Source organism: Bos javanicus, chromosome 23 (genome assembly GCF_032452875.1).
Source record: "Bos javanicus breed banteng chromosome 23, ARS-OSU_banteng_1.0, whole genome shotgun sequence".
Lineage (NCBI taxonomy): Eukaryota > Metazoa > Chordata > Mammalia > Artiodactyla > Bovidae > Bos > Bos javanicus.
The window spans coordinates 3,322,187-3,346,004 of NC_083890.1; the positions used below are offsets into that span (position 1 = coordinate 3,322,187).

Sequence of the window (23,818 nt, forward strand, 5' to 3'; positions counted from 1 at the left end):
CAAAAAGGGATGACTTCATTAACTGTCACTAATGGCTTTCCTTGCTAACAAACAAACCACCCAGAAACTTCCTCTAGTCACAGACTCCTTTTCATTCCTCATTTTTGTGAAAAAATTCTGTTGTGATATTTCACTTTAAATTTTCAAGGAGAATTCCCTGGCAATCCAGAGGTTAGGACTTCGGGCTCTTACTGCCAAGGTCCTGGGTTCAATCCCTGGTCAGGAAACTAAGATCCCACAAGCCACAGGGCACGGCCCAAAGTAAAAATAAATAAATTTTCTAATTGTTGTGACTTGCTGTCTGGTGAGCTGGAAATACTGTGATGAATGCTGAGTTTGGTAATGTGTTTTTTTATAGCACAGCTATAGTGTCTTGTATAATACACACAATGCTTTGCCATCTAATTTGGTAGCAAAATAACCCACACGCCACTCTGCTTCAGAAGCCATGAGTCCAGATTTCTCTTTCTTTCTAGCTTTGGCATGACTGCCATGCACTGATAGTAAGAAAATAAAACGCGGTGTCATATAGTGGTATGACAATGTGCATGACACTGAAACACTGTTCAGTTATCGCAACGGCACTGCACTGCGCGGCTGCCCGTGTGGCCTCTGTCACAACTACTCAGCTGTGCCCTTGCAGCACGAAAGCACACGGGCAGTCTGTACACACAACAGTGTGGATGTGCTCCAATGAAAGTTTATGGACACCGAAACTTCAATTTTATACAATTCTCACATATCATGATATGATATTCTCACTTTTTTTTTTTCATGACTTGAAACTGTAAAAAACTGCTCTTAGTTTACAGGCTTTACAGAAACAAAAGGCAGGCAGAGGGGCAGCAGTTTGCTGAACCCTGACCTAGGGGCTCAGTTATCGCACTGAAAAGGAGTTTAGCTGTGTCACACACTTCCTTTACTTTCATCTTCATTTCTTTTCCTGGTGAGCAAAACAACTGCTTTAACCTTTTCCTCTCCGTGCCTTACTTCACTGCACATTATTACTAAAATATTTAGAACGGTACTTGAAAGACATAATTTAGAGCCTGTAATCTGGTCCCATCACTTCATGGGAAATAGATGGGGAAACAGTGGAAACAGTGTCAGACTTTATTTTTTTGGGCTCCAAAATCACTGCAGATGGTGATTGCAGCCATGAAATTAAAAGACGCTTACTTCTTGGAAGGAAAGTTATGACCAACCTAGATGGCATATTGAAAAGCAGAGACATTACTTTGCCAACAGATGTCCGTCTAGTCAAGGCTATGGTTTTTCCAGTAGTCAGGTATGGATGTGAGAGTTGGACTGTGAAGAAGGCTGAGCGCTGAAGAATTGATGCTTTTGAACTGTGGTGTTGGAGAAGACTCTTGAGAGTCCCTTGGACTGCAAGGAGATCCAACCAGTCCATTCTGAAGGACATCAGCCCTGGGATTTCTTTGGAAGGAATGATGCTAAAGCTGAAACTCCAGTATTTTGGCCACCTTATGCGAAGAGTTGACTCATTGGAAAAGACTCTGATGCTGGGAGGGATTGGGGGCAGGAAGAGAAGGGGACGACAGAGGATGAGATGGCTGGATGGCATCACCAACTCGATGGACATGAGTTTGGGTCAACTTCGGGAGTTGGTGATGGACAGGGAGGCCTGGCATGCTGCAATTCGTGGGGTCGCAAAGAGCCAGACACGACTGAGTGACTGAACTGAACTGAAGATCCAACAGCAAATTGTTATTATTTGATAAAACTGGATTTGCCAGATTTAACCAGTTCAGTTCAGTTCATTCGCTCAGTCGTGTCTGACTCTTTGCAACCCCATGAACCGCAGCACGCCAGGCCTCCCTGCACCAACTGCAAGATCTGTTAAGTATTCCTTAGTGATGGTGACAGATATGAGTCCCATTCACAGCGGTTGCTCATATGCTCAGGGTGGGGGGAGGGGGAACTGGGAAATTATTGATATAGAGCTCAGTTTTGCAAAATGAAAAGCAGTTTGGAGATAGATGGTGGTGACGGTTGCACAATAATGTGAATGTACTTTATGCCCTTGAACTATATACTTAAAAATGATTAAGATGTAAATTTGATGCTATGTGTTTTGGTAAAAAACGATGCTATGTTTTTTGTGTTTAGTAAAAAAATTGGAAAAAATCAGTTGGCAAAAATATAGAATTTTTTAATATTCTTAACTGTACTAAAATTTTCTCCTGCTGACATAATTTCCTTATAGAACAAATCTTCAAGTTTCTTCACAAACAGACAATTCATTTAAGACCAACCAGAATAGACATATCAGACCTCTTGCAGAATTTCTGCTTTTCAGTAGATTTCAGGCCACTGTTCTAATATCCACAAACAAGTGGGTCAATGTATATATTACCAGCCAATTAGCAAATTCAGAAGGGATATTATGAATATGACTGTATATTAAACATTATTAGTTAGTAAAAAAAAATCGTGTAGTTATATGCCCTTCTTTATTTTTTACTTTTCTGCTAAAAGAAACCATTAACTTCCCAGGTAGTTGTAGTGGGTAAGATTAAATACGACCACAGCCATAAGATTCTCCAAGACATGGGATTGGATGAATAATATGTCAATGACTTTCAGTCTTTCAAAGCTCACAGTAATTATATTCTGTATATTAAATATATTTATCAGATCAGATCAGATCAGTCGCTCAGTCGTGTCGGACTCTTTGTGACCCCATGAATCGCAGCATGCCAGGCCTCCCTGTCCATCACCAACTCTCGGAGTTCACTGAGACTCTCATCCATCGAGTCAGTGATGCCATCCAGCCATCTCATCCTCTGTCGTCCCCTTCTCCTCCTGCCCCCAATCCCTCCCAGCATCAGAGTCTTTTCCAATGAGTCAACTCTTCGCATGAGGTGGCCAAAGTACTGCAGTTTCAGCTTTAGCATCATTCCTTTCAAAGAAATCCCAGGGCTGATGTCCTTCAGAATGGACTGGTTGGATCTCCTTGCAGTCCAAGGGACTCTCAAGAGTCTTCTCCAACACCACAGTTCAAAAGCATCAATTCTTTGGTGCTCAGCCTTCTTCACAGTCCAACTCTCACATCCATACATGACCACATATTATATTAGAATTTATAAATAAAATATATACTATTATATTTAAATATATTAAATGTAATCTATATTAATACATTCTACATTTTGATCCAGAAAACACACACCTGCAGACATACCCACACACATACATCTAAAACAAAATTTCAGGAAATATACTCATTTTTACTGCATGTGATGCATTCTCTCAGTTTTTATTCTATGTACTGTATTTTGTTTCATTTTAATAAGGGATGATCATAGCATATTAAATTGATTTCACAACTCACTAATGGATTATAACCAATAGTTTGAAAAAGAATATTCCAAGAAACCTTCAAATTATACAAAACATATCTGAGAAATAAGACATAGAGAACAGAGAACTTTGTAACTAATGAAGGCAAATGAATGTAATAAAAATATAAATTATTAATGCATTTAGGTTTACTTTTAATATGTCATTAATACAATTAATTCAGGAATTCAAAATACAAAAGCCACCTCTTAAACTGTAAGAAACAAAAGGTACTACATTTAAAGAAATAGCAAAATAAAACTTAAGTATTCTTCCAAATTGCCAAAAGTTTTGTTTTCTATACATATTAGTTTTAGAATGTGTAGACATAGGAGGTCCCTTTCAGTACTCAAGTCAGAATACAAACTGAAAACTCTCCTCTCAGTGAGTTCCAAAGTGCCAGGAAAATAATGGCAACATATTTCTAAATATCCAGTGCTGGTTTAATGCTCTCTGTGAAATGGGCTACCAGTCTGAGCTCTGCCTCTGGCAAGGTGGGACATGGGGGTAGGAGACGTCCATATTATTTTTTAAACTATATATATACTGGAGGAAGTTCCTCCTGGTTTCCCTACACCCAGCTGCTATGGTCAGAATGGGTGCCTCCCCAAATCCACATGTTGAAATCCTCACCCTCATTGGTGATGGTATCAGGTGGTGGAGCTTTGGGGAGGTGATGAGGTCATGAAGCGGTGGGGGGCCTCATGAACGGATTAGTTCCCTTGTTAGAAAGGCTTCCAGGGGATCCTTAGCCTTCTGCCGGGGGAGGACACAGTGAGGAATCGGCTGTCTGCAGCCGGAAGAGGGGCTTCGCCAGCACCTGACCATGCTGGCACCTGATCCAGGACCTCAGCCTCCAGAACTGTGAGAGGAACATTTCTGTTGTTTATGAGCTACTCAATGTCTGGTATTTTTCTATAGTAGCTTGAACAAAGAAAGACATCAACCTCATATTCTGCACTGAAGTCTCTCTGCTGCTCCTGACTTAGTGGGAGAGCCGGGTGCAAAATGGCCCAGTCTCCAACTCTTCTGTAATGAGACAGTGAGACCACTTCATTTTTATCCTGATGTGTTCAGGAAGAAGATGTTTACAGCAGAGCGGTAATAGTGTGGAAGTCAGAGGCTGGGAGCAGTGGAAGACAACCTTCACCTGCTCCACAATGTCACCTGTCCCCTCTAATGTCTACAGAAAGCCTGTAGCCACATAGAGAACAAACTTGTGATTGCCAAGGGGGCAGGGGGATGGAACGATTGGGAGTCTAGGATTAGCAGATTTAAACTATTACATATAGGATGGATAAATAAGGTCCTACTGTATAGCACAGGGAAGTATATTCAATATCCTGTGATAAACCATAATAGAAAAAATACGAAAAAGAGTATATGTGTATAACTGAGTCACTTTACTGTACAGCAGAAATTAACATTGTAAATCCACTATACTTCAATTTAAAAAAGCCTATAGCCGTGTGTGTGTGTGTAGGACCGTCTAAAAGTCTGCATAAGAGAGTATATGCAAAACTCAGAAGGACTCGGATAAGTTTTCCCATGGTTATAGGGCCTCCAAAATCTTTTCTAAGGAATACCAGTCTTTGTGAGTATTATTTTCCTTGGCTATTCCTCTGTTATTACTTGTCCCTTCACTCTACACTCTGATATTTATGTGCTTTTCCCAATTTATCAGAAACACAAGTGCAGAGTCACGCCTAAAGAAGAGTAAGAATCAATGAAACGTTCTATATTAGGATAGTTGTTAAGTCATGTAAACCATCTTCCACTTCACATTTTTTTTGATTAATGTAGAACATTCTATTTGTCTTGAAAGTTGACTGCAAGATGAGATCACTATAATTTTAATAATTTTTAGACAAATTTTAAAAATTCATAAAATGTAATCATTCTGATGCAGGAATTAATGCCTATGCCTAAAAATCAGGAGTGATTCAACTTTCAAATATTAATCTATCTTATTGATTATAACATAAAGGACAAGCTAATTTCTCTTTGAAATATCTGCCCCATTCCCTGGTGGCTCAGCTGGTAAAGAATCCACCTGCAATGCGGGAGACCTGGGTTCAATCCCTGGGTTGGGAAAATCCCCTGGAGGAGGGCACGGCAACCCATTCCAGTATTCTTGCCTGCAGAATCCCATGGACAGCCCTGGTGGGCTACACTCCATGGGGTCACAAAGAGTCAGATACTACTGAGCGACTAAGCACATACCCTATATCCTATATTAATGTTGTATACTAATGAAATTAAGTGTATACCAATTACCAATGTCTCTATTAATTTTGTACTTTAATAGTCTTAAAAGTTTAGATCTGAACATAATTAATCTGCTGAGTCACATACTTCAGATAATTTACTTAATCAATTGTAACAAAAAAGTAGGTGCCCCTTCACCTACTATCAGTAATTTTCTGGCTCTAATATTCTTTCACACACTGTTGAAGCAGTATTCCATTCCGTGATGAGGAAGCCCAGCACACAGAGTCCTGAGCCCTGTGAGTGAGGGCAAGAGGTGAACAGCGATCACACCAGCCAGCTTCCGGGGCCCCAAGACCCAGACCAGGTCAGCTCGCCTGGGCAGACCACCAGGAGACGGGGCACGAACTGTGAGCTCGCAGTATCTCCTCAAAGTGGATTCCTGCTTCACTGCAGATGGACCCCAAATGAAACCGTGCCAAGAGCAGTGCAGAGAGGGACCAGAGACACTTTGGAAATGGCATTGTCTCAAGCCCGCTCCTGTGTGAAATGTGTGTATGTCGTACCCCAAAACCTTCCACAGCCTGTGGGGTCGGTAGGGAACCTGGAGGAGATGCAGCCACCAGACCCAGAGACGAGGACCCCTGGATGGTGGACTTGCCCACTGGGGTGAGGCAGTCCCGTAATGAAGCAAAGGGCCTCGTGAAGTGGGGGAGTGTGATCCCAGGAACAGGTCACAGGACCTAGCGTCCTGGGAGATGAGGGGCAGGGGAGCGGGGCTCACAGGCACGGCAAGGGGAGGGGAAGGCAGAGTAGTGGGAGGACGGGGCTGAGCTCCTGGGGACGGATGGCAGTCTTCCACACCACGTGCACGAGGGCTCATTGCTTCAGGCGTGTCTAACTCTGCAACCCCATGGAATCCTCCGTCCACGGGATTTCCTAGGCAAGAATACTGGAGCAGGTGGCCATGCCCTCCTCCAGGGGACCTTCCTGACCCAGAGCTCAAACCTGTGTCTCCTGCATCTCCTGCACTGCAGGCAGATTCTTTACCTACTGAGCCACCTGAAAAGCCCATTCCACTTCGGGCAGGGTTATCCTGGCGGGATTCAGGGCCCCAGTTCTCAGACCCCCAGGGAACACTGGGTATTGAAAAGCCTCACAGCTGTGGCTTAAGCAGGATACAGGAGGAGTGGCTGCTAAATTCACTAGGATGTCTAGGAGTAGTTTCCGGGAGCCTAATACTAAGTCCTTGCCTCGCTCTTTTTAAAAATTTTTCTTATTTTTAGTTTTTGGCCACACAGAGTGGCACATTCCCTGACTAAGGATGGAACCCCAGCCCTCCACAGTGGAGAGGGAGTCTTAACCACTGGACTGTCAGGGAAGTCCGCCTGCCTCTGTGTTAAGCTTTAAGATTTTATGGAGATCCCTGCAGACTCTGAGCTGAAGACTAAATTCCAGGACCAGTGTTTCTGGCTCAGAATGGGCTTCTGCCTTCAAACATCTAGCTGTCTGTGGAGTGGCCCTGGATAGTTTAATACAGGTTTCCCCTCTCAGGGTTGAAACTGACATCCCAATAAAAGTTACTGAAGGAGCCCTTTAGTTCCTCTTCAAACTCATTTAAAGTTGCAGGAGGACAAGGAAGCTCAGAGCACACTGTCTCTGCCTAGCTGTTTCCCTGCACTGGGGAAGCATCCCTGAGCTTGTTTAATTACAGCTGAGAGCTTCCTCAGTTCATCCTAGTCTGAAGATGCTTCAGACCCTTCTCCCAGTCTGGGACGGGGGTGGTCCCTGACGTGATGTGATGCTGATGGATGAAAGAATGATTTGATGGTGCAGAAGCCTTGGTATATCTGTGTGGCTGTGTATGGTTCTGAGGATGCTCTTTTTGGTAATAACTCCTTAAGAAGCTGGTGAAAACTGTGGATCATGTCCCTCTAAAGAGATCCACAGTTTTACATATAATTTCAGGTCCCTAGAATCCTGTTTGTGAATCCCAGATTAAAGACTCCTACAGCACAGATAAGACCAGCAAGAACACACTTTAGATTTTTGGCTTTTGTTTTTGAAATATAAATTTTACTATATCCTAATTTAGTGAGTTTGCTATTTGTTTTCCTATTTTACTACAAAAAGTATTTTGGAACCATAAAGTCATGTTAAGATAAATTTTTTCTTTCTGTTCCTAGATCCATGGGATGCCATTACACCTGGATAATTTCAATAACATCTGGAGCTGTATGTTATTGACATATCTTTTACTAATTCTCAGTTACTCATTCTCTTTTCCTGGGTACACATGCTACTTCTGTTCTCTTGGTGACATCCTTTCAGGCTACCAGCACATTGATGCATTAGTATACAAATCTGTTACCACAAAACAGTTAATGGAAAAGTCCTACAAAAACTATTGTAAGAAATGGAGATCCTTTAGTTAATAAATATTGCTGTCATTTTATTAAGAAATCTGGAATTTAATCCATAAACATTAGCTAATCAAGAATTTACTCATCTTGTAACCTATTTGCTTTGCTTTTTGTTTAGTTTAGTTGCTCAGTCTTGTCCAACTGTTTTGTGACTCCATGGACTGCAGCCCACCAGGCCTCTCTGTCCATGGGATTTCCTAGGCAAGAACACGGGTTGCCATTTCCTTCTCCAGCGGATCTTCCCAACCCAAACACTGAACTCAAAATCTCCTGAGTCTCCTGCATTGGCAGGCAGATTCTTTATCGTAGAGCCACCAGGTGGGCTTCAACTATAAACCACTTGCTTATCTTACTTTTTTCCCTTAAGAATGTTGAAATGCTTGTAATGAATATGACAACTCTTATCTTGGATCTAGAAGGCAGTGACTTCTGCTTTCAACTTGCTTTGTATAAGTTGCCCATTCTCAGAAATGGTAGAAGTAGTCCACACTATCTGAACAATAATGAATAAGGTTGTGCAGTGATTTATAACTCTGAGAGCTTTATAATTTGATTTATGAACAGCTCTCACATCTTCCATTGGCAGTTCATACAACTATGAGTAAATTTTCCAGCCAAATGACTCAGTATTTTGCTGCATGACTAATCCCACACTCAGTGTGGAAACTATAGAAATGAATTCTATTTGCTTCTGGATAATAAATGATTACTTTCCAAAAACTGTCTGCAAAGCGTTACAGAGGAGATGAATTCAATTATATTGATGTTTTTAAACTCTCAAAGTCAGCAGACTTTTTCGAGAAGTCTGTAGTGTTCACAAAAAAAGAACAAACCCCTTCCCCCACCCAAGAATGATCATGAATTTTGCCACCGCTAGGACAACAAATCCGAATCTGACTCTAAAATTTCTAAAACATAAAAGAACAATTTGGGATGATGTCATATAAAATATTTTCTCTTATAATGATGCCTTTATTTTTCAAATTTTTATTATGGTAAAATAAAGACCTTTTATAGGACATATTTGCTACAAATAATATTTGGTATTTATTGCAAAGAATAATTCTTTTACCTTCAAATGCAAACTTTTCAAAGCAAACAGTGATCCATTCATATGATGGCTCCCCTGATTCTGGTGGCTGGAAACTGCCTCCTGGATTACATTAGATGCTGTAGTGATGCTCCCAAATGATGTGGCTCCTTGGACTTTCAACCCAAGGGCATGCATACGGTTGGCACAGCCCCTGGTCTCAGATTGTCATGAAAACCACTTGGGAATGAACAAGCATACAACCTTTCTCAGACTCCTCCCAATTCCTTTCACACCACTGATTTCTGAGAGTAAACAAGTTCAATCAAGAAGGTCATCAGTATGATTTCAAGTAACTTATTGCTAGAGTCATTCTCACCTCAATTTTTTTTAGGTAAGTCATTCTGACCTAAACTTATTATTATTTGAAATCAGTATGATTTCATGTATCTTATTGCTGGAGTCATTCTTACTAAATTTTTTGTTTTCTGGGGTAATATTCCAGTGGAATATCTCTGCATCATTACCAACCAGGTCATCCACTCACTTCCACCGAAGTTTGTAATAAACTCTTACAAATAGCCTCAGTGATATTCCAAGGTATTCTTTCTTTTTCCCTAAAAATCCTTCTTCTATCTGAACATTAGTAGCCAGAGCCGGTGGGGAGGAGTTGGGGTAGGGAGCCAGCACAACCAGTCAAGGCTAGTTTTAACTCTGTAGAGTCAGAGGTAGCCTGAGAGCTGGGAGACTCAGGGGGCCTGAGGACAAGTAGCGGAACGACAAAACACACGGGAGAGGCGGTTGTCTTCTCCCCTCCCTTCAACTCTCAATTTCTCTTCCACTATTGGCTCCTTCTCCCAAGTTGTATCCTATTCTGACGAAAGCACAATTATTGGGCTTTACTCGCATTTCTGCCCATTCATTCTAGAGCTAAATTTCTCCAAAGATTGTAGACATCGCTCTTGCCTCTTCTTCACATCCTAGTCCCTCTCCAACCCCCTCCCGTCTGGTTTCAGCCTCTCCCAGTGTGATGAACCGATTCCCTGGAAGGTGTGCACAGGGCTCTTCCCCACTGGTCCTCGGTGCTCTGACTCCTTACTCCGGATGTGCGCCTGTCCTGAGAAGCCCCTGAACCGGAAGCACTTCCTGCTCTCATTTTCCAGCCCACAAGGGATTAGATGTGTCCAAAGTTCTGATTTTAGTTCTTCTTCTTCTTCTTTTTTTTTTACTTTCTGCACAAAGTGTAAAGGTTTTCTTTTTAAAATTATTATTATTATGTGTAACAGGCAAAACTATTTCATTCAATAAAATTTTAAGGAATTTCACGTGTTCTGATTCTTTTCACTACCAATCGCCAGTTCTCCAAAGTCAGAATCTTCAAGATAGCCCTTTCAAACAGATGTTTTGCTCAATCCACAGCTGTCATGTCAGTGTGTCCACAATTCTTTTAGTTGGCTTCTTTGTTCTCCAAATGGAATATGGACACACTTGAAAGTTCCTCACCTGTAATTTTTGGGATCCAATTTCCTCAAGCAATTTACCATGTTTAGGGGCAGGAGATGGATCTGCATGGTTCTGAATTTTAGACACCCTCAATGAATGCATGAAGTTCAGATTATATTCATTCCTAAGCTATCACACACTAGAACAGCACAGATCATTGGGATATACCAATATCTATGATAAAAAAGTTTGATCATTTTTTCATAGTTTACTTGGCAGTTCTGACTTACAGTTCTTTACCACAGATCTAATACATAGCTCTGTGATTAAAGGAAACCACAGTTACTCTATGAGGCATTTCCAGCAATGTAGGTTTACCAAAAAGCCCCATCAGGATAGACCTCAACAGATTTCAGTTCTTTCTACACTTTCTCTTCCTTTGTAATTCTGTCCACCTGCGTGACTTCAACTATAATTGTTGTGTGTGATTCCCACACTTCTCTGCTTCTGATTCCCCAGCTGGGTTTCCATGGGTAATTTCACATGGATGACTTTCTGACAACTCTGCTCCTCAATGGGTCTGAACCTCAGTTTGTCTTCTTTGCCTTCACAACTGTTCCTTCATCTGAGCCCCAAACCTGAGTCATTTGCAATCCCTGTCTTTTCCTCAACTGGTCACCACACAGCTTAGGTGAAGACACTTCTTCTTGATGTTTCTTTCTGATGCACACATGAGGAATTCGTGCCATTCCTACCTCTAGGGAGGTACTGTAGAAGATGTTTCTGTCACCTTATTAAGCCCCTTACTCACGTTTATCTTTGGGAGCAGAATGACTCCGTGAGGAGGGTTCCTGGGGAGGGACTGGGACCACTGTTGGCAGGGCTGGTGTAGGAAAGGTCCCTCTCACAGATGGTCCTGTCTCTTGCTCACTTGTGCTGCAGGCCATGTGGACTGGAGGGTGTCAGGCTCTTTTGAGTCCCTAGTCTTCAGGTGAGAAGCAGTACAGGTAGGGTTCCTTCCTGCCTCAGTGTTGGGAAGGACTATACTTCACTTGTGACTGGGCGGGTCAGCAGAATTAGGGGGAAAAGGGATAAGATGCTCCATCTTGGCTCTGAATCTAAGCCAGGATCTTAATTTCCTTTTGAATCCTTGTATGCATTCTCAGTTTGGTTGAAAATCTAAAGGGAAAAAGGGCTGCAGGATGTATCATCTACATCCCTGATACCAAATTCTCTTAACTAATTTTCACAACTCATTTGTCTTGGGTGACAATGCTAACTCACTATCATAAAAATAAAAAAATTATATATACTTTTCCATCTTAATTTTTCATTCCAAGGTATGAAAGACTTTCTTCCTCCTCCATTGCTACCTCCAAACTTTAAATTTGTGATTTTGTTATATCAATTATTCTTTATTAATAAAAACCTACTGGAAAGAATAGGTATGAATTCTACTAAATTAACCAAAAGGATTGATTGGCTGATTTAATATTTATTGAATTCCACAATGCATTAGCATTGCACAACAACACAGAAAGAAGCAATTAATAACATGCCATCATTTGGATAAGGGGATGATAAATTAGCAACAAACAAGCCAGAAAATAAGAATAGAACCTAAATACTAAATTCTTTCAACGATTTTGTTAGCTTATTATTAGTATACTTGAAATTTTGATGCAAAGAACAGAAATGAACAGCTCTAAAACGAAGTATCTATAATCTTAACTGCAGGGCGGTAAAGTATTTGCCTGCCAAAAGAGATAAATGATGTTCTTGTGTGCACTTGAAACTTACAAATGGCTGCAGTAAGACTCAGGATGATAACAGTTGTGCTCAAGTTATAGCTCAGAAAACCATAATTGCTATTTAGTTGCTTTTTCTTGTTATAAATGTACAGTTTGGGGCAAACTGGTTACTATGCTGTGTTTGTGCTCTTAGGCATGTTTCAAGGAGAGTTAGGCCATTTCTTCTCACTCAGAAATTTTCCTCAATAAGAAGGATAAAGTAAAGATGACCTTCCTATCTTCTCTGAGATATTTCTCCCAATGTTTGCAAAAGGTTAATTCCGTTTTGTTGTTGCTTTAAATTACTCCATTGTGCCTCTGCGAAGCAAAGGGATATGGAATTCTTCTTTTTCTGGTGTGCCCCTCACGGCAGGCTCCCAGACTTTTCCTCAATGACCCCTGCACAGTGGATGGGAATGTGGTGTCTCACTGCAGTGGCTGCAGAATCAGGAAACCTTTGAGCTACCTGCACAGATACAGTGCTACCTGTCAGCCCAAGAGCCTGGGACCTTGCTGGTAAGCCCATCCTGCTGGCACTCTGATCCACCATTCTCACTTTATACAACCACTGCAAGCAAGGTCCAGCTTCAAACCAGAACATGTTGTTTTAAGAAACAAGATGTTCATAAGAAAACTCAACCCCATGTTTCCCGTGGTGATGAATCTCATTTAAGACATGCGCTAGGCAATGCCTTTTTGAGTGTCCCATAACACTTAGATGTGATGATGCTTAAAGGCCTTAAGAACATCAAGAGTTAAGCCTTTATGCAGAGCTCAACAGTAGATTACGTATAGTTAGAAAACTATACGGATTTTGATATCCTACAAGCAAGTAACTAAACAAGAATTGCCATCAATTCTTTAACTGCTTTCCAGAATTTTACAAAATTACACGATTTCTTCAGCCTCCTAAATATTTGAGTTCACCTTAGTAGTTAGCAGAAACTCCACACATGTAGTAATGGGTTACCTTGTCATTCTAATTGCTGTTTCATTATTCAAGTAAACAAAACAAGCAAAACCCAGCCCCGCATGAGCAAAACCAGCCCCGGCTATGGGGCAGCAGCCAGCGGCGCAGAATCGGCCGGCCGAGGTCGCTGTTGTCATTGGTTCCGATCCGGTGCCCTGCGGCCGCTGCAGCGCCCCCTCCGCGCCTCCCGCGTCCGCACTGCGCCAGCGGCCCCGGGACAACCTCCAACTGCAAGATCGCTTTTGCTGATGACGAAGGAAGGGGAGCGGGCAAGACGGAGAGAAGGAGTGTGTGCCTTTTGAGTGGGACATTACTATTTCCTCCCTCTCCCTACAAAATCTCTCCTCAAAATAGAGTATTTACAAGTCAACCTCCAGCTTCTCCATCTGCTGGTTCCATAAACTGAAATTGCCTCTCCCTCCAGCTGCACTAAAGGAGGCGAGGTTTTAGGGTCAACGCATGGATGGATAGAGGGGGATGGCAAGTGCCCACTTCTCGGCTGCCAAACTGTGCCAAGTTAGGGGTGGTAGGGGTCACCTCTGCAGACCCAAGCTGGGGCGCGCGTCCAGTTCAGGGGGGCTGGAGAGGTAGGGGTAGGCCCCCTGTTCCGGGGAACCCCGAATCCCAGGGAAGGCCCTGCCTGGGGCTCACGCGTGGTCGTGCAGGAACCCCACCCCCGCAAGCAATCGCTCACCCGGCTGCATCCTCCGAAGCCCCAGCCGCGCGGGTCGGGGCGCGGGGGGGTGGGAGGCGGGGGCAGCACCGCTCGGAGGCTCCCGCCCGCGCCCTGCGGTCTACCCCCGGCTCCGGGGCGCCCCCTGTCGCCGGACTCCCCAGCGATCCGGCCGCGGGAGGCCAGGGAGGCGGCAGCCCGGTCGCTCGGGAGCTAAGGGGCGCCCGGCCGGAGCCCCGCGGACGGCGCGGACGGGCGGGCGGCCCGGCGAGAGGGCGCTGGGCGCTCAGGCCCGGGCGCAGCCGGGGGCCGCCGGAGCCGCCGCAGCCATGTCCGCGCGCGCCGCCGCAGCCCGGCCGTGATGTCATCGCGGGCCCCCGCCGCGGCGCCCCGCGCCCGCCCCCCGCGCCCCGCGCCCGCCCCGCCCCACGAGCTCGGGCTCCGGGGATGCTGCGGCCGCCGCGGCCGCGGGGCGATGCGCCGGGTCCGGGCGGGGCCGGCGGGGCCCGCTGGGCGGGCCCTCCCCCTCCCCCCGCGCCGCGTCTGCGGCGGGGCTGCGCCCGGGGGCTGCGCGCGGGGCGGGGCGGGGGCGCCCGCGGGGGGCGGGGGCGGCTCCCCGCCGCCGATTGCCCGCCGGGCCGCCGTCTGCTGAGTCATGGGCAGCGCTGCCCGCAGCCCGGGCTCATTCGCACAGCGCGGCGGGCGCGGGTGCGCAGCCATTGGGCCGGCGCGGGGCCGCGAGCGCCGGGCATGACGCGCTGAGCCTCGCTCGCCGCGCCGCGTGCGCCCCGCGCGGGTGCCTGTGCCGCCGCCCTCCGGTCCCGCCGCCCGCCGGCCGGCCGCGCCGCGCCAGCACCATGATCGCCGCCGCGTTCCTCGTCCTGCTGAGACCCTATAGCATCCAATGTGCCCTCTTCCTCCTGCTGCTTCTGCTGGGCACCATCGCCACCATCATCTTCTTCTGCTGCTGGCACCGCAGGCTCCAGAAGGCGAGGCATCCCATGAAATCGGTCTTTTCGGGTCGTTCAAGGAGCCGAGGTAAGGCGCGTCGCGGCGGGCTTCCTCGGGACCGGGGGGACCGCTCGGCGAGTCTGGAGAGGGGAGCGCGGTTCGCTCCCTCAGCGCCGCTGCCCCCGCCGCGTCCTCGCTCTCCCTCCCCCGGCCCGGTGCGCTTCGCTGTTTCAAGCCCCGGCCGCCTCCTCGGGTCCGCCGGGTCGTGGTGCCCGCGGCGCGCACAGCTCCGGGACAGGGGAGGCGGCAGACGCTCGGGCTCGGCGCCTGAGCCCGGGGTGACCGAGCTGAGTCCAGGCTGCGGCAGCCACCTCCACCCGCGCCCCCCGGCGCCGGAGCCTGGGGCAGGGAGACGTCGGGGCGCCCCAACTCCCCCAAAACTTTCCCTGAAACTTCTAAACTGATGGCCTAGCAGCCAACCCGCCCTGCGGTCTGTCCCCACTGCGTTCAAGGCGTCCGGAACGCGCCTTCCGGTCCCCGGCCCCCCAGGTAAGTCGTCGGTGACTCGGCAGGTGAAGAACAAGGAGTTAACTGAAGTCTCGTTTTTCTCTTTTTTTTTTCTCCCCCAGATGCTGTTCTGAGATCTCACCACTTTCGTTCCGAGGTAATTTATTTAGCGCGCACGCTCAAGGTCAGAAGAAGTTCTCTTTCCTGGGTACCCGTATTAATCATAGGCGTGTTTAGAAGCCAGCAGGGAGGGTGTTGTATTGCGAGCCCACAGCCCCCAAGCCAAAAGGGACATGTTTGCTTTGAAGCGACTCCCCAGCATGAGTTCCCGGGGAGTGGTTGTGACAGATTTCTTGTGTCGTGGAGCCGCTGTGCTGGAAGGGGAGAGACAGCGCCTAAAAGCCGCCTGACCTCAGGAACGCAGCCTTGCGGTGGCTGTCAGCTTCTTGACCATCTGGAAGTGGCCGGAAGCTTTCAGGGCGCAGTCAGGCACCCGCTGCTGTTCACTTGGGTATCCAACCACGCTGGGAGCTTTTAAGGAGTTAGTGCAGGGCAATTTGATCCGTGTGTATTACCTTTTAGACTTGCAAGTTTGTATTCCTATTCACCCAGAAAGCGCTCCATGTTTTACTAGGGACGTCTGATGACTTTTGCAAAGTGATGATGATAGTGATCCGGCTTTACCCTCAAAAGGTGAACCATCCATCCCTACTTAAACAGGTGACCTGGCTGCACTGATTCAGTGGAACTGTTGTAGGACTAGGCCTGCTGGAGACAGAACAAAACCGAGAAGCACAAGCTCTCTTAACGCAACGTTTCTTGATGAGTTTCCAGGCCAACCCCCACTTAAGGCCAGATGATTTCCCCTTCTTTCCCGGGGAGTTTCACACAGCCAGGAGGTTGCTAGTAGCAATGGGTGATGTGGCTTGATCATCTTAGCAAAGACTTCATAGTTAAACACCCTGCATCGGCTTGCTATGTACCTGAGAAGTTATTTCACATTTCATTTCCCTTGTTAATCCGGTGTTTTGTTGCACCCTGGATGTTTGATTGGACGCTGGTTGCTTGAAAGCTTTCACTGTACTACTGTAACACCCTGATAATGCTGCCCAGTGAGGAATTATGCGTGGGGTCCCGGTGGGTGAGAACTCTGGGCTCAATTTAGGACTGTAAAGAGAATAAAATAACCAATCAGATAATCAGAGGTTCCAATGCTAACTAATTGTGTGGTGCTGGAAGACTCAACTTCTCAGACCCTCAGTTCCCCTTCCTGTAAAATAGGGCTAATAGTACCTTACAGGGCTGTAAGGGGAGGGCAGGGTTTACCACAATCATGTTTTTTTAAAAAAACCCCATTTATGGGAATTCTCTGGCGGCCCAGTGATTAGCACTCTGCCCTTCCATTGCAGGGGGCCTGGATTCAGGGAACTAGGATCCCAGAAGCTGTGCAGTGAGGCCAAAAAAAAAAAAAAAAAAAAACCCCAGAAACAAAAACCCATTTAGTTTATAGTAGCTATTCAGTACCTGATAGGTATCATTACATTTTGTAAAATTGAATTAAAATATGTAAAAATAAAAGATTTGTCTGCAAATCTTAAAGTCTTTATTAGATTAATTAATTCAAAGTTATCTGAAACAACATAAACTGTGTCTATTATAAACCAACCCTTTTTGAATATCTGATTAATAGAATAACCCATCTAGAAGTGATAAAAAAATCCATCACAGTCAAGGTATGAACACCAAAATTTACGATTTTTATTTCAAGGAGAGATTACCAGTCCAATACACATCAATGCTAGAACCAGAATTAAAATTCTGTTATGGGTTGTTAGATCAACCATCAAGTGTTTCAGTGAAAAGTGCAGACAGAAAAAATGAGATAGGACTATGTTTTGTTTAGTTACCTGTCAGTTAAGTATTTATCCTAAACTTGCCTTTGGTTAGGAAAGCTGAGAGTGACTATTTAACTCTATAGTTCATTTCACAAGATCCCCTGTAGAGACTGACATCCTGTGTGTGCTTCATATTTGCCTAATCTGCTGGGTTGTGAGCATCTTGACGGCCTGGACCAAGTGTCTCATTTAGGGCTGTATCCCCACTGCCTGTTGTATAATAAATATTTATCAAATGAGTGAAAAATTCCTCAATGAGTGCCTGTTCCCATAACTGGGCAAATACAACTCAGAATTGGGCCGAAGAGAAAAACTTTTTGTACTTTCTCAGGACAGTGCTCAGAATTCAGTATTTGCTAAATCCCAGCTCTTATTTTATCTTTCCAGATGTTAAAATATTGCTCTGGAGTTTGTACTGAAAATGTACATCACTAATTACAAGAAAACGGATTTGGTTAGAATTTTTTTCTCAGAAAGTTCAGTGCAGTGTTACTGTCGTTTGTTGATAGCCCACCTGTGTTCTTGTTCGTACCAAGGTCTGGTGTTAAACTACTCAAAGAAAGTCATGTGATAAGTGAACACCCTTAGACTGTTCCAGGAGAATGTCTGTTTCATCATTGTTTCATGTTCACTACAAATAAAACATTTTCCCCTAAGGAAAACAGAGGGGTGAAGTTTTTCCCCCTTCTCCCTTTCAAAACGCCATTTCCTGCAGGATTTTCTCCATGGGAAATACCTCTGAAGTTTTTGGATTCTAGCAAATTAGAAAATCAGAACTTGGGTTGCTTTTTAGCAGTAGCTGATGCAAAATAAGTATCAAATAAAACGATTTTGTTTTCTTACAAGTTATAGTCCTTTTGAGTATTCTATTACTTATCCCAGTCTCAGTCTGTAGGTAAGTCACTCTCAGTGTTTCTATAGTGGTCAGATGAGGGAAGTGGGTTTAAGATCTGCTGGCGTATTTGGAAATGTGAAAGAGGTTTGGGGATGCCCTCGAACACAGGAGAAGTTCAGTTAGCGCTTGGTGCTTTACTTGGTGGAGGATATCGCTTCTGTTTTCCATATGTCCAGAAAGGAGTCCCATTGGACAGGAAATTTCAGGATGTTTCTTCCCAGGTAGGGAGAGAAATACTCCCAGCGGGGAGACTTTGTCATCAGGACCCAGCATGCTTTGGGGAAGTTTTGCAGCAGGAAAAAAAAAAATCCACGTCTCTCATCTGAGTGGCTGCAGCTTTTTAGTTCTCACTAAGTGAATAATCGGGCTTCCCTGGTGGCTCAGATGGTAAAAGCGTCTGCCTACAACTCGAGAGACACAGGTTCGATTCCTGGGTCAGGAACATCCACTGGAGGAGGAAGTGGCAACCCACTCCAGTACTTCTGCCTGGAAAATTCCATGGATGGAGGAGCCTGGCGGGCTACAGTCCTTGGGGTCGCAAAGGGTCGGACACGACTGAGCAACTAGACTTTCACAGGTGAATAATCAACATCTCATCTCAATCTCTCTCTCATAAAGCTAGAAATAATTGATACAGATATTTATGAGATATTTGGCAACTACCAACAATCCCCTTTCGGAGAAGGCAGTGGCACCCCACTCCAGTACTCTTGCCTGGAAAATCCCATGGACGGAGGAGCCTGGTGGGCTACAGTCCATGGGGTCGAAAAGAGTCGGACGTGACTGAGCAACTTCACTTTCACTTTCACAAGTGACTAATCAACATCTCATCTCAATCTCTCCCTCATAAAGCTAGAAGTAGTTGATACAGATATTTATGAGATATTTGGCAACTACCAACAATCCCTTTTTATTTTCACACACTTGCAAACTCATCTTTACTGGCTTAGGATTTCCCTAAATTTTAATGATAGCATATGAGAATGTGAAATTATTAACGACCCAGCAAGGGCTAAACCCCAATTCTCTAACAGATGAAGAGGGGCTCAGTTAGATAACTAGAAATATGCACTTTGTATGTAAAAGTAAAGAACTTGTTCTGTGTGACACACACACACATAACACACATACATATATATCAACAATACATATACTGATGAGAAGTGATTTCATATTGATGTGAGACAGTCTGGAAACCAAGTGCTCATTCTGGGTCTGTAAGAAGGATACTTTTCCTGAGGACTTATAAGATTTGATGCTGTGACTTTACACAATGCCTGTTACCCCAGACGCCTGTGATGAGGACCAGACAATGACAATCTTGATTTTAAGGAAATCTCAGAAAGTGATACGGGTAATTGAGGTACCATTAGATTACAAGAAAGAGCCTTGGGAGCCCTTCAGGAGAGTGGAGACAATTACAAATAATGCCCTTGAGAATACCCAGCGTGGACAGCGGTACATGATCCCTATTCATCAGCTCAGTGGAATAAGGGCAGCCTTGTTTGATATCAGGAAAAGCAAGAGTGTGCTTTGTGTCCATCAGGATTGAGTAAATAACTTCACTTCCCGTTTCAGGGAAAAGGAACCACTGTGTGATTTTTAACTGTGTCGTTCACATTCCAGAGAATCATGTGCCCAGAATTCTCAGTGAAAGAGAGAAGCTCAGTGGAATGAGTTTTTAGTGGCCATTTGATGAAGCTGTCAAGGCATATCCTTTAGATTTTCCCAGGGACTCTCCACATTACCTTCTCCTAGATGAATAGGTGGTCCACAGACTCTCTCGGCCTCATCGTGTTCCCAGAGCCTCTCTGCACCAAACCATGGAAGCATGTTCAGTGGAGTAACCGTGGTTCACAGCTTCTCCTGGAATCTGCATCTTCCATTAAGAATTACCAATGTAGGGACTTCCCTGACGGTCCAGGGAAGTTTCTGGCTAAGATTCTGAGCTTCCAGTGCATAGGACCAGGGTTCGATTCCTTACCGGGGGACTAGATCCCATGTGCTGCAACTAAAAATCCTGTGTGCTGCAGCTGAGACCCAAAGGAAAAAGAGTGTTACTCATTTAGTGAATTAGAGAAAATGATAGTTTATTATTGAGTTTTCTTTTGCAATTAATGTATCTTTATAAACAGATTCCTTGCCTGGAGTTAAATTCTAGATCTAAGTCAGTTTATGCTAATTAAACCAATCTTAAGTTGAACTCGACACATGATATTGGGTTCGTTTTGCTTCACTCAATTATTTTAAAAGCAGACATTTATTTTTTCATCACCTACAAGGTATAACATTAGATGGTAGGAATAACAAAGGGTCTGAGGTATAGCCCTTGCCCTTAATGATAACTTTTCAGGTCACTCCCAGTAGCAGTGCTGGAATTTTGCAGTTACTGGTTGGGTTCCCGTAACTGAGCTGTTGTGCGATTTCCAGCTATGAATCACAAATGTGATGGAAGCATCAGAGGCCAAGCTGTGCAAGTACAGCGAGTACATTCATGAAAAGGACAAATTCACCCCATCCACCGGGTCACCACTAGCATAGAAGTCACCCTTACTTCAGCTCTGTGGTGACAGAGGATGCTGAGAGCTAAAGAAGAAAAAAAGAAAGAAACCTAGTGTTTTTTCTTGTATCCAAACCTATTAAATCTAATCTAGAAGAAAGCTTTTTCAGAGAAGTCTGAAATCTTTGTCTAAACTTAAGGGTTAAGAACTCAATTTTTGACACTGCAGTTACAGCATAGAACCAGGCAGAAAACAAGCAGTGGTTTAATGAGACTACAGGAATAAGAGTTTAGAGTCTTGGTTTGGGTTCCAGCTCTGCCACTAACTGTGCCATCTTAGTCTAGTCTCTCAGGGGCTCTGACACAGACCTGCTGTTCTCACTGGTAACACGAAGGTGATCTCTGAGTAAACAGGCCCTGTTTTTGCTATGTGCAAAAAAAGCAACCTGCTAAAAAAGGCATCATGTAAAGCACAATTCTTTTTACGAATTTAAAGCAGGTAGAGGTAAAATAGCTTCCCTGGTGGCTCAGACGCTAAAGCGTCTGCCTGCAATGCGGGAGACCCGGGTTCGATTCCTGGGTGGGGAAGATCCCCTGGAGAAGGAAATGGCAGTCCACTCCAGCACTCTTGCCTGGAAAATCCCATGGATGGAGGAGCCTGATAGGCTACAGTCCATGGGGTCGCAAAGAGTCGGTCATGACTGAGCGACTTCACTTCCAAAGGTAAAATAAGCATGTCACAGAATATAGCATAAGCATGAAGTAACAGATTATTATAAAAAGGTTGGAATAATTCTGATGATGTGATGGCTTCTGGCTGGGGTGATCAGAGAAGCCTTCCAGGAGCAGGTGATATTTCTGTTGCAGCGTGCAGGCTGAGTAGTATCCAGCTAGACAGAGAGGGACTCAGAGCAAACCCCCAAGACAGCAGAACCACTTAATAATAAGCAACAGTTTAGGAAACACACTTGTTTTTTGATAGCTCAGAACATGTCCATGTGGTTAGAAGGTAGGGGTCTTGAGATCATATCATGGAATGTAGAACTGGAAACATAAGTAGGTGCCAGCTATAATAAAAAATTATTTTTGAGTACCACTAAGTAGCTGACAAAGGCTTTCACAGAACGTTATTTGAGTGTCTTAGGAGGAAACCTGCTCTGAACTCTCAAGAGAAGCAGAGTTTTTATTTCTTTTCTAGCAACTACAGCAAAATAGCCCATTTACTCTTTTTACTGTGTCACAGAGTGTGGAGAGTTGTGGCCTCAGCTCTAAGGCCTGGGACCATGGCTGGCCGGGGACCTTCCTGGTCACTGGAAAGCTGTGTTCTTGCAGGACATTGTGCGTTTCAGATCTACTTCTCAAGCATCACTGGGTTATACTTGACCACGGACACCGTGTGCGTCCAGGGATTTGCAGGCAATTTATTATGTACAAGGCCATGTGATACATTACAGTTTTTAAAAATATTTCAAATATGTCTCTGCTTTTAAACTTCTTCTTGAAGAAATTCCCCCGCCCATAATAATCTGAATGTCTGTTTCCTCCTCAAATCTTCAAGCCTAGCCCGTCACCCTCAGCCAGTGACTTCTGTCTCCTAACTCACTGAAGACATCAGTGCCACCAAGTAATAGCACTTTAAAGTTCTTGCCCCTGCATATTAAGTGGCATCTTAATCTTCCCTCCCACCCATTTGTCCGCCTCCTTATGGATGTTTTATGCTTATGCCATGAATTCCTTGTCTTCTTGTCTCTCAGGGGAGTTGACTCTGCTGTTTTGTCTTCTGTTGCTCCTTCTCTGCTGGCACCTGCTCCTGACATATAAACATCATAGGTGCATCCTTTCAAAAACAACGCAAACCTCCCTATACCACTAGCTCTTCTCTTGGCAAAAAAAGTTCCCTGAAAAAGGTTCTTTATCTGCCACCTCCCATTCCTTCAGTTCAGTTCAGTTGCTCAGTCATGTCCAACTCTTTCTGACCCCATGGACTGCAGCATGCCATGCTTCCCTGTTCATCACCAACTCCTGGAGCTTACTCAAACTCATGTCCATCAAGTCGGTGATGCCATCCAACCATCTTGTCCTCTGTTAGCCCCTTCTCCTCCTGCCTTCAATCTTTCCCAGCATCAGGGTCTTTTTCAGTGAGTCAGTTGTTTGCATCAGGTAGCCGAAGTATTGGGAGTTTCAGCTTCAGCATCAGTCCTGCCAATGAATATTCAGGACTGATTTCCTTTAGGATTGACTGGTTTGATCTTTCAGTCCAAAGGACTCTCAGGAGTCTTCTCCAACACCACAGTTCAGAAGCATCAATTCTTCAACACTCAGCTTTCTTTATAGTCCAACTCTCATATCCATACGTGACCACTGGAAAACCATAATTGTGACTAGATGGACCTTTGTTGTTGGCAAAGCAATGCCTCTGCTTTTTAATGCGCTGTCTAGGTTGGTCATAGCTTTTCTTCCAAGGAGCAAGCATCTTTTAATTTCATGGCTGCAGTCAACATCTGCAGTGATTTTGGAGCCCAAGAAAATAAAGTCTGTCACTGTTTCCATGCTCTTATTTATTTCTCGACTTAGTAAAATCTACTTCTGCTGCTGCAGCTTAAAACCACTCACCCTTTGCTCAGCCATGAGTTCCATATTACATTCCATATTTCTGTATTGGGTTTAATCGACCTATCTTGCATTGGACTTTGTTGACAACTGATCCCTTCTTTTTAAAAAATATTTATTTATTTGTTTATTATTTATTTATTTGGTTTCGCTGGGTCTTAGTTGCTGCATGTGGGATCCAGCTCCCCGACAAAGGATTGGACCCAGGCCTCCCACGTTGGGAGCTTGAAGTCCCAGCCACTGGACCACCACAGAAGTCCCAACACCAATCCCTTCTTGAAACTCTTCCCCCTTTTATTTTCTGGCCACGGCTCCCTCTGTTCCTATGCTAGACCCTCTTTTTACTTATGTTGATATTCCCAAGTTATTCCCTTTCTCCTAATTTTTAAAATAACTTTGTTGAGATAAAATTCACATACTATATAGTTCACCCATTCAGTGGTTTTTAGTGTGTTTATAATGTGCAACCATCCCCCCCGAGAAAGCCCATACCAGTTAGCAGTCACTCTGCATTCACCTCCCACCTCCACACCCCAACCATAGGCAACCACTTACCTAGT

General features: G+C 44.7%; 2 protein-coding genes and 1 non-coding gene across 18 annotated transcripts in view; 1 reads left to right on the forward strand and 2 right to left on the reverse strand.

Annotated features, from left to right (window-relative positions):
* Positions 1–14,009, reverse strand: part of BEND6 (BEN domain containing 6) — a 63,354-nt gene extending 49,345 nt beyond the window's left edge. For both annotated transcript variants that reach the window (XM_061397804.1, XM_061397805.1), the window contains exon 1: positions 13,922–14,009. The gene's annotated coding sequence lies outside the window, so the exon portion shown is untranslated. The remainder of the gene's footprint in view (positions 1–13,921) is intronic.
* On the reverse strand, positions 10,747–10,874 carry LOC133237087 (small nucleolar RNA SNORA18). The gene has a single exon (XR_009733120.1). It is a non-coding gene; the product is annotated as a small nucleolar RNA SNORA18 (small nucleolar RNA).
* Positions 14,010–14,555: 546 nt separating the features above from the next.
* DST (dystonin) overlaps positions 14,556–23,818 on the forward strand; it is a 519,362-nt gene continuing 510,099 nt past the window's right edge. For 5 of the 15 annotated variants that reach the window (XM_061397789.1, XM_061397783.1, XM_061397793.1 and 2 more), the window contains exons 1-2: positions 14,568–14,938; positions 15,481–15,542. In XM_061397789.1, the coding sequence (XP_061253773.1) occupies positions 14,758–14,938; positions 15,481–15,542 (243 nt within the window). In that variant the 5' untranslated portion in view covers positions 14,568–14,757. Of the gene's footprint in view, positions 14,939–15,480; positions 15,543–23,818 lie in introns of all 15 variants that reach the window. The other 10 variants (XM_061397782.1, XM_061397786.1, XM_061397787.1 and 7 more) reach the window with 5 other exon arrangements.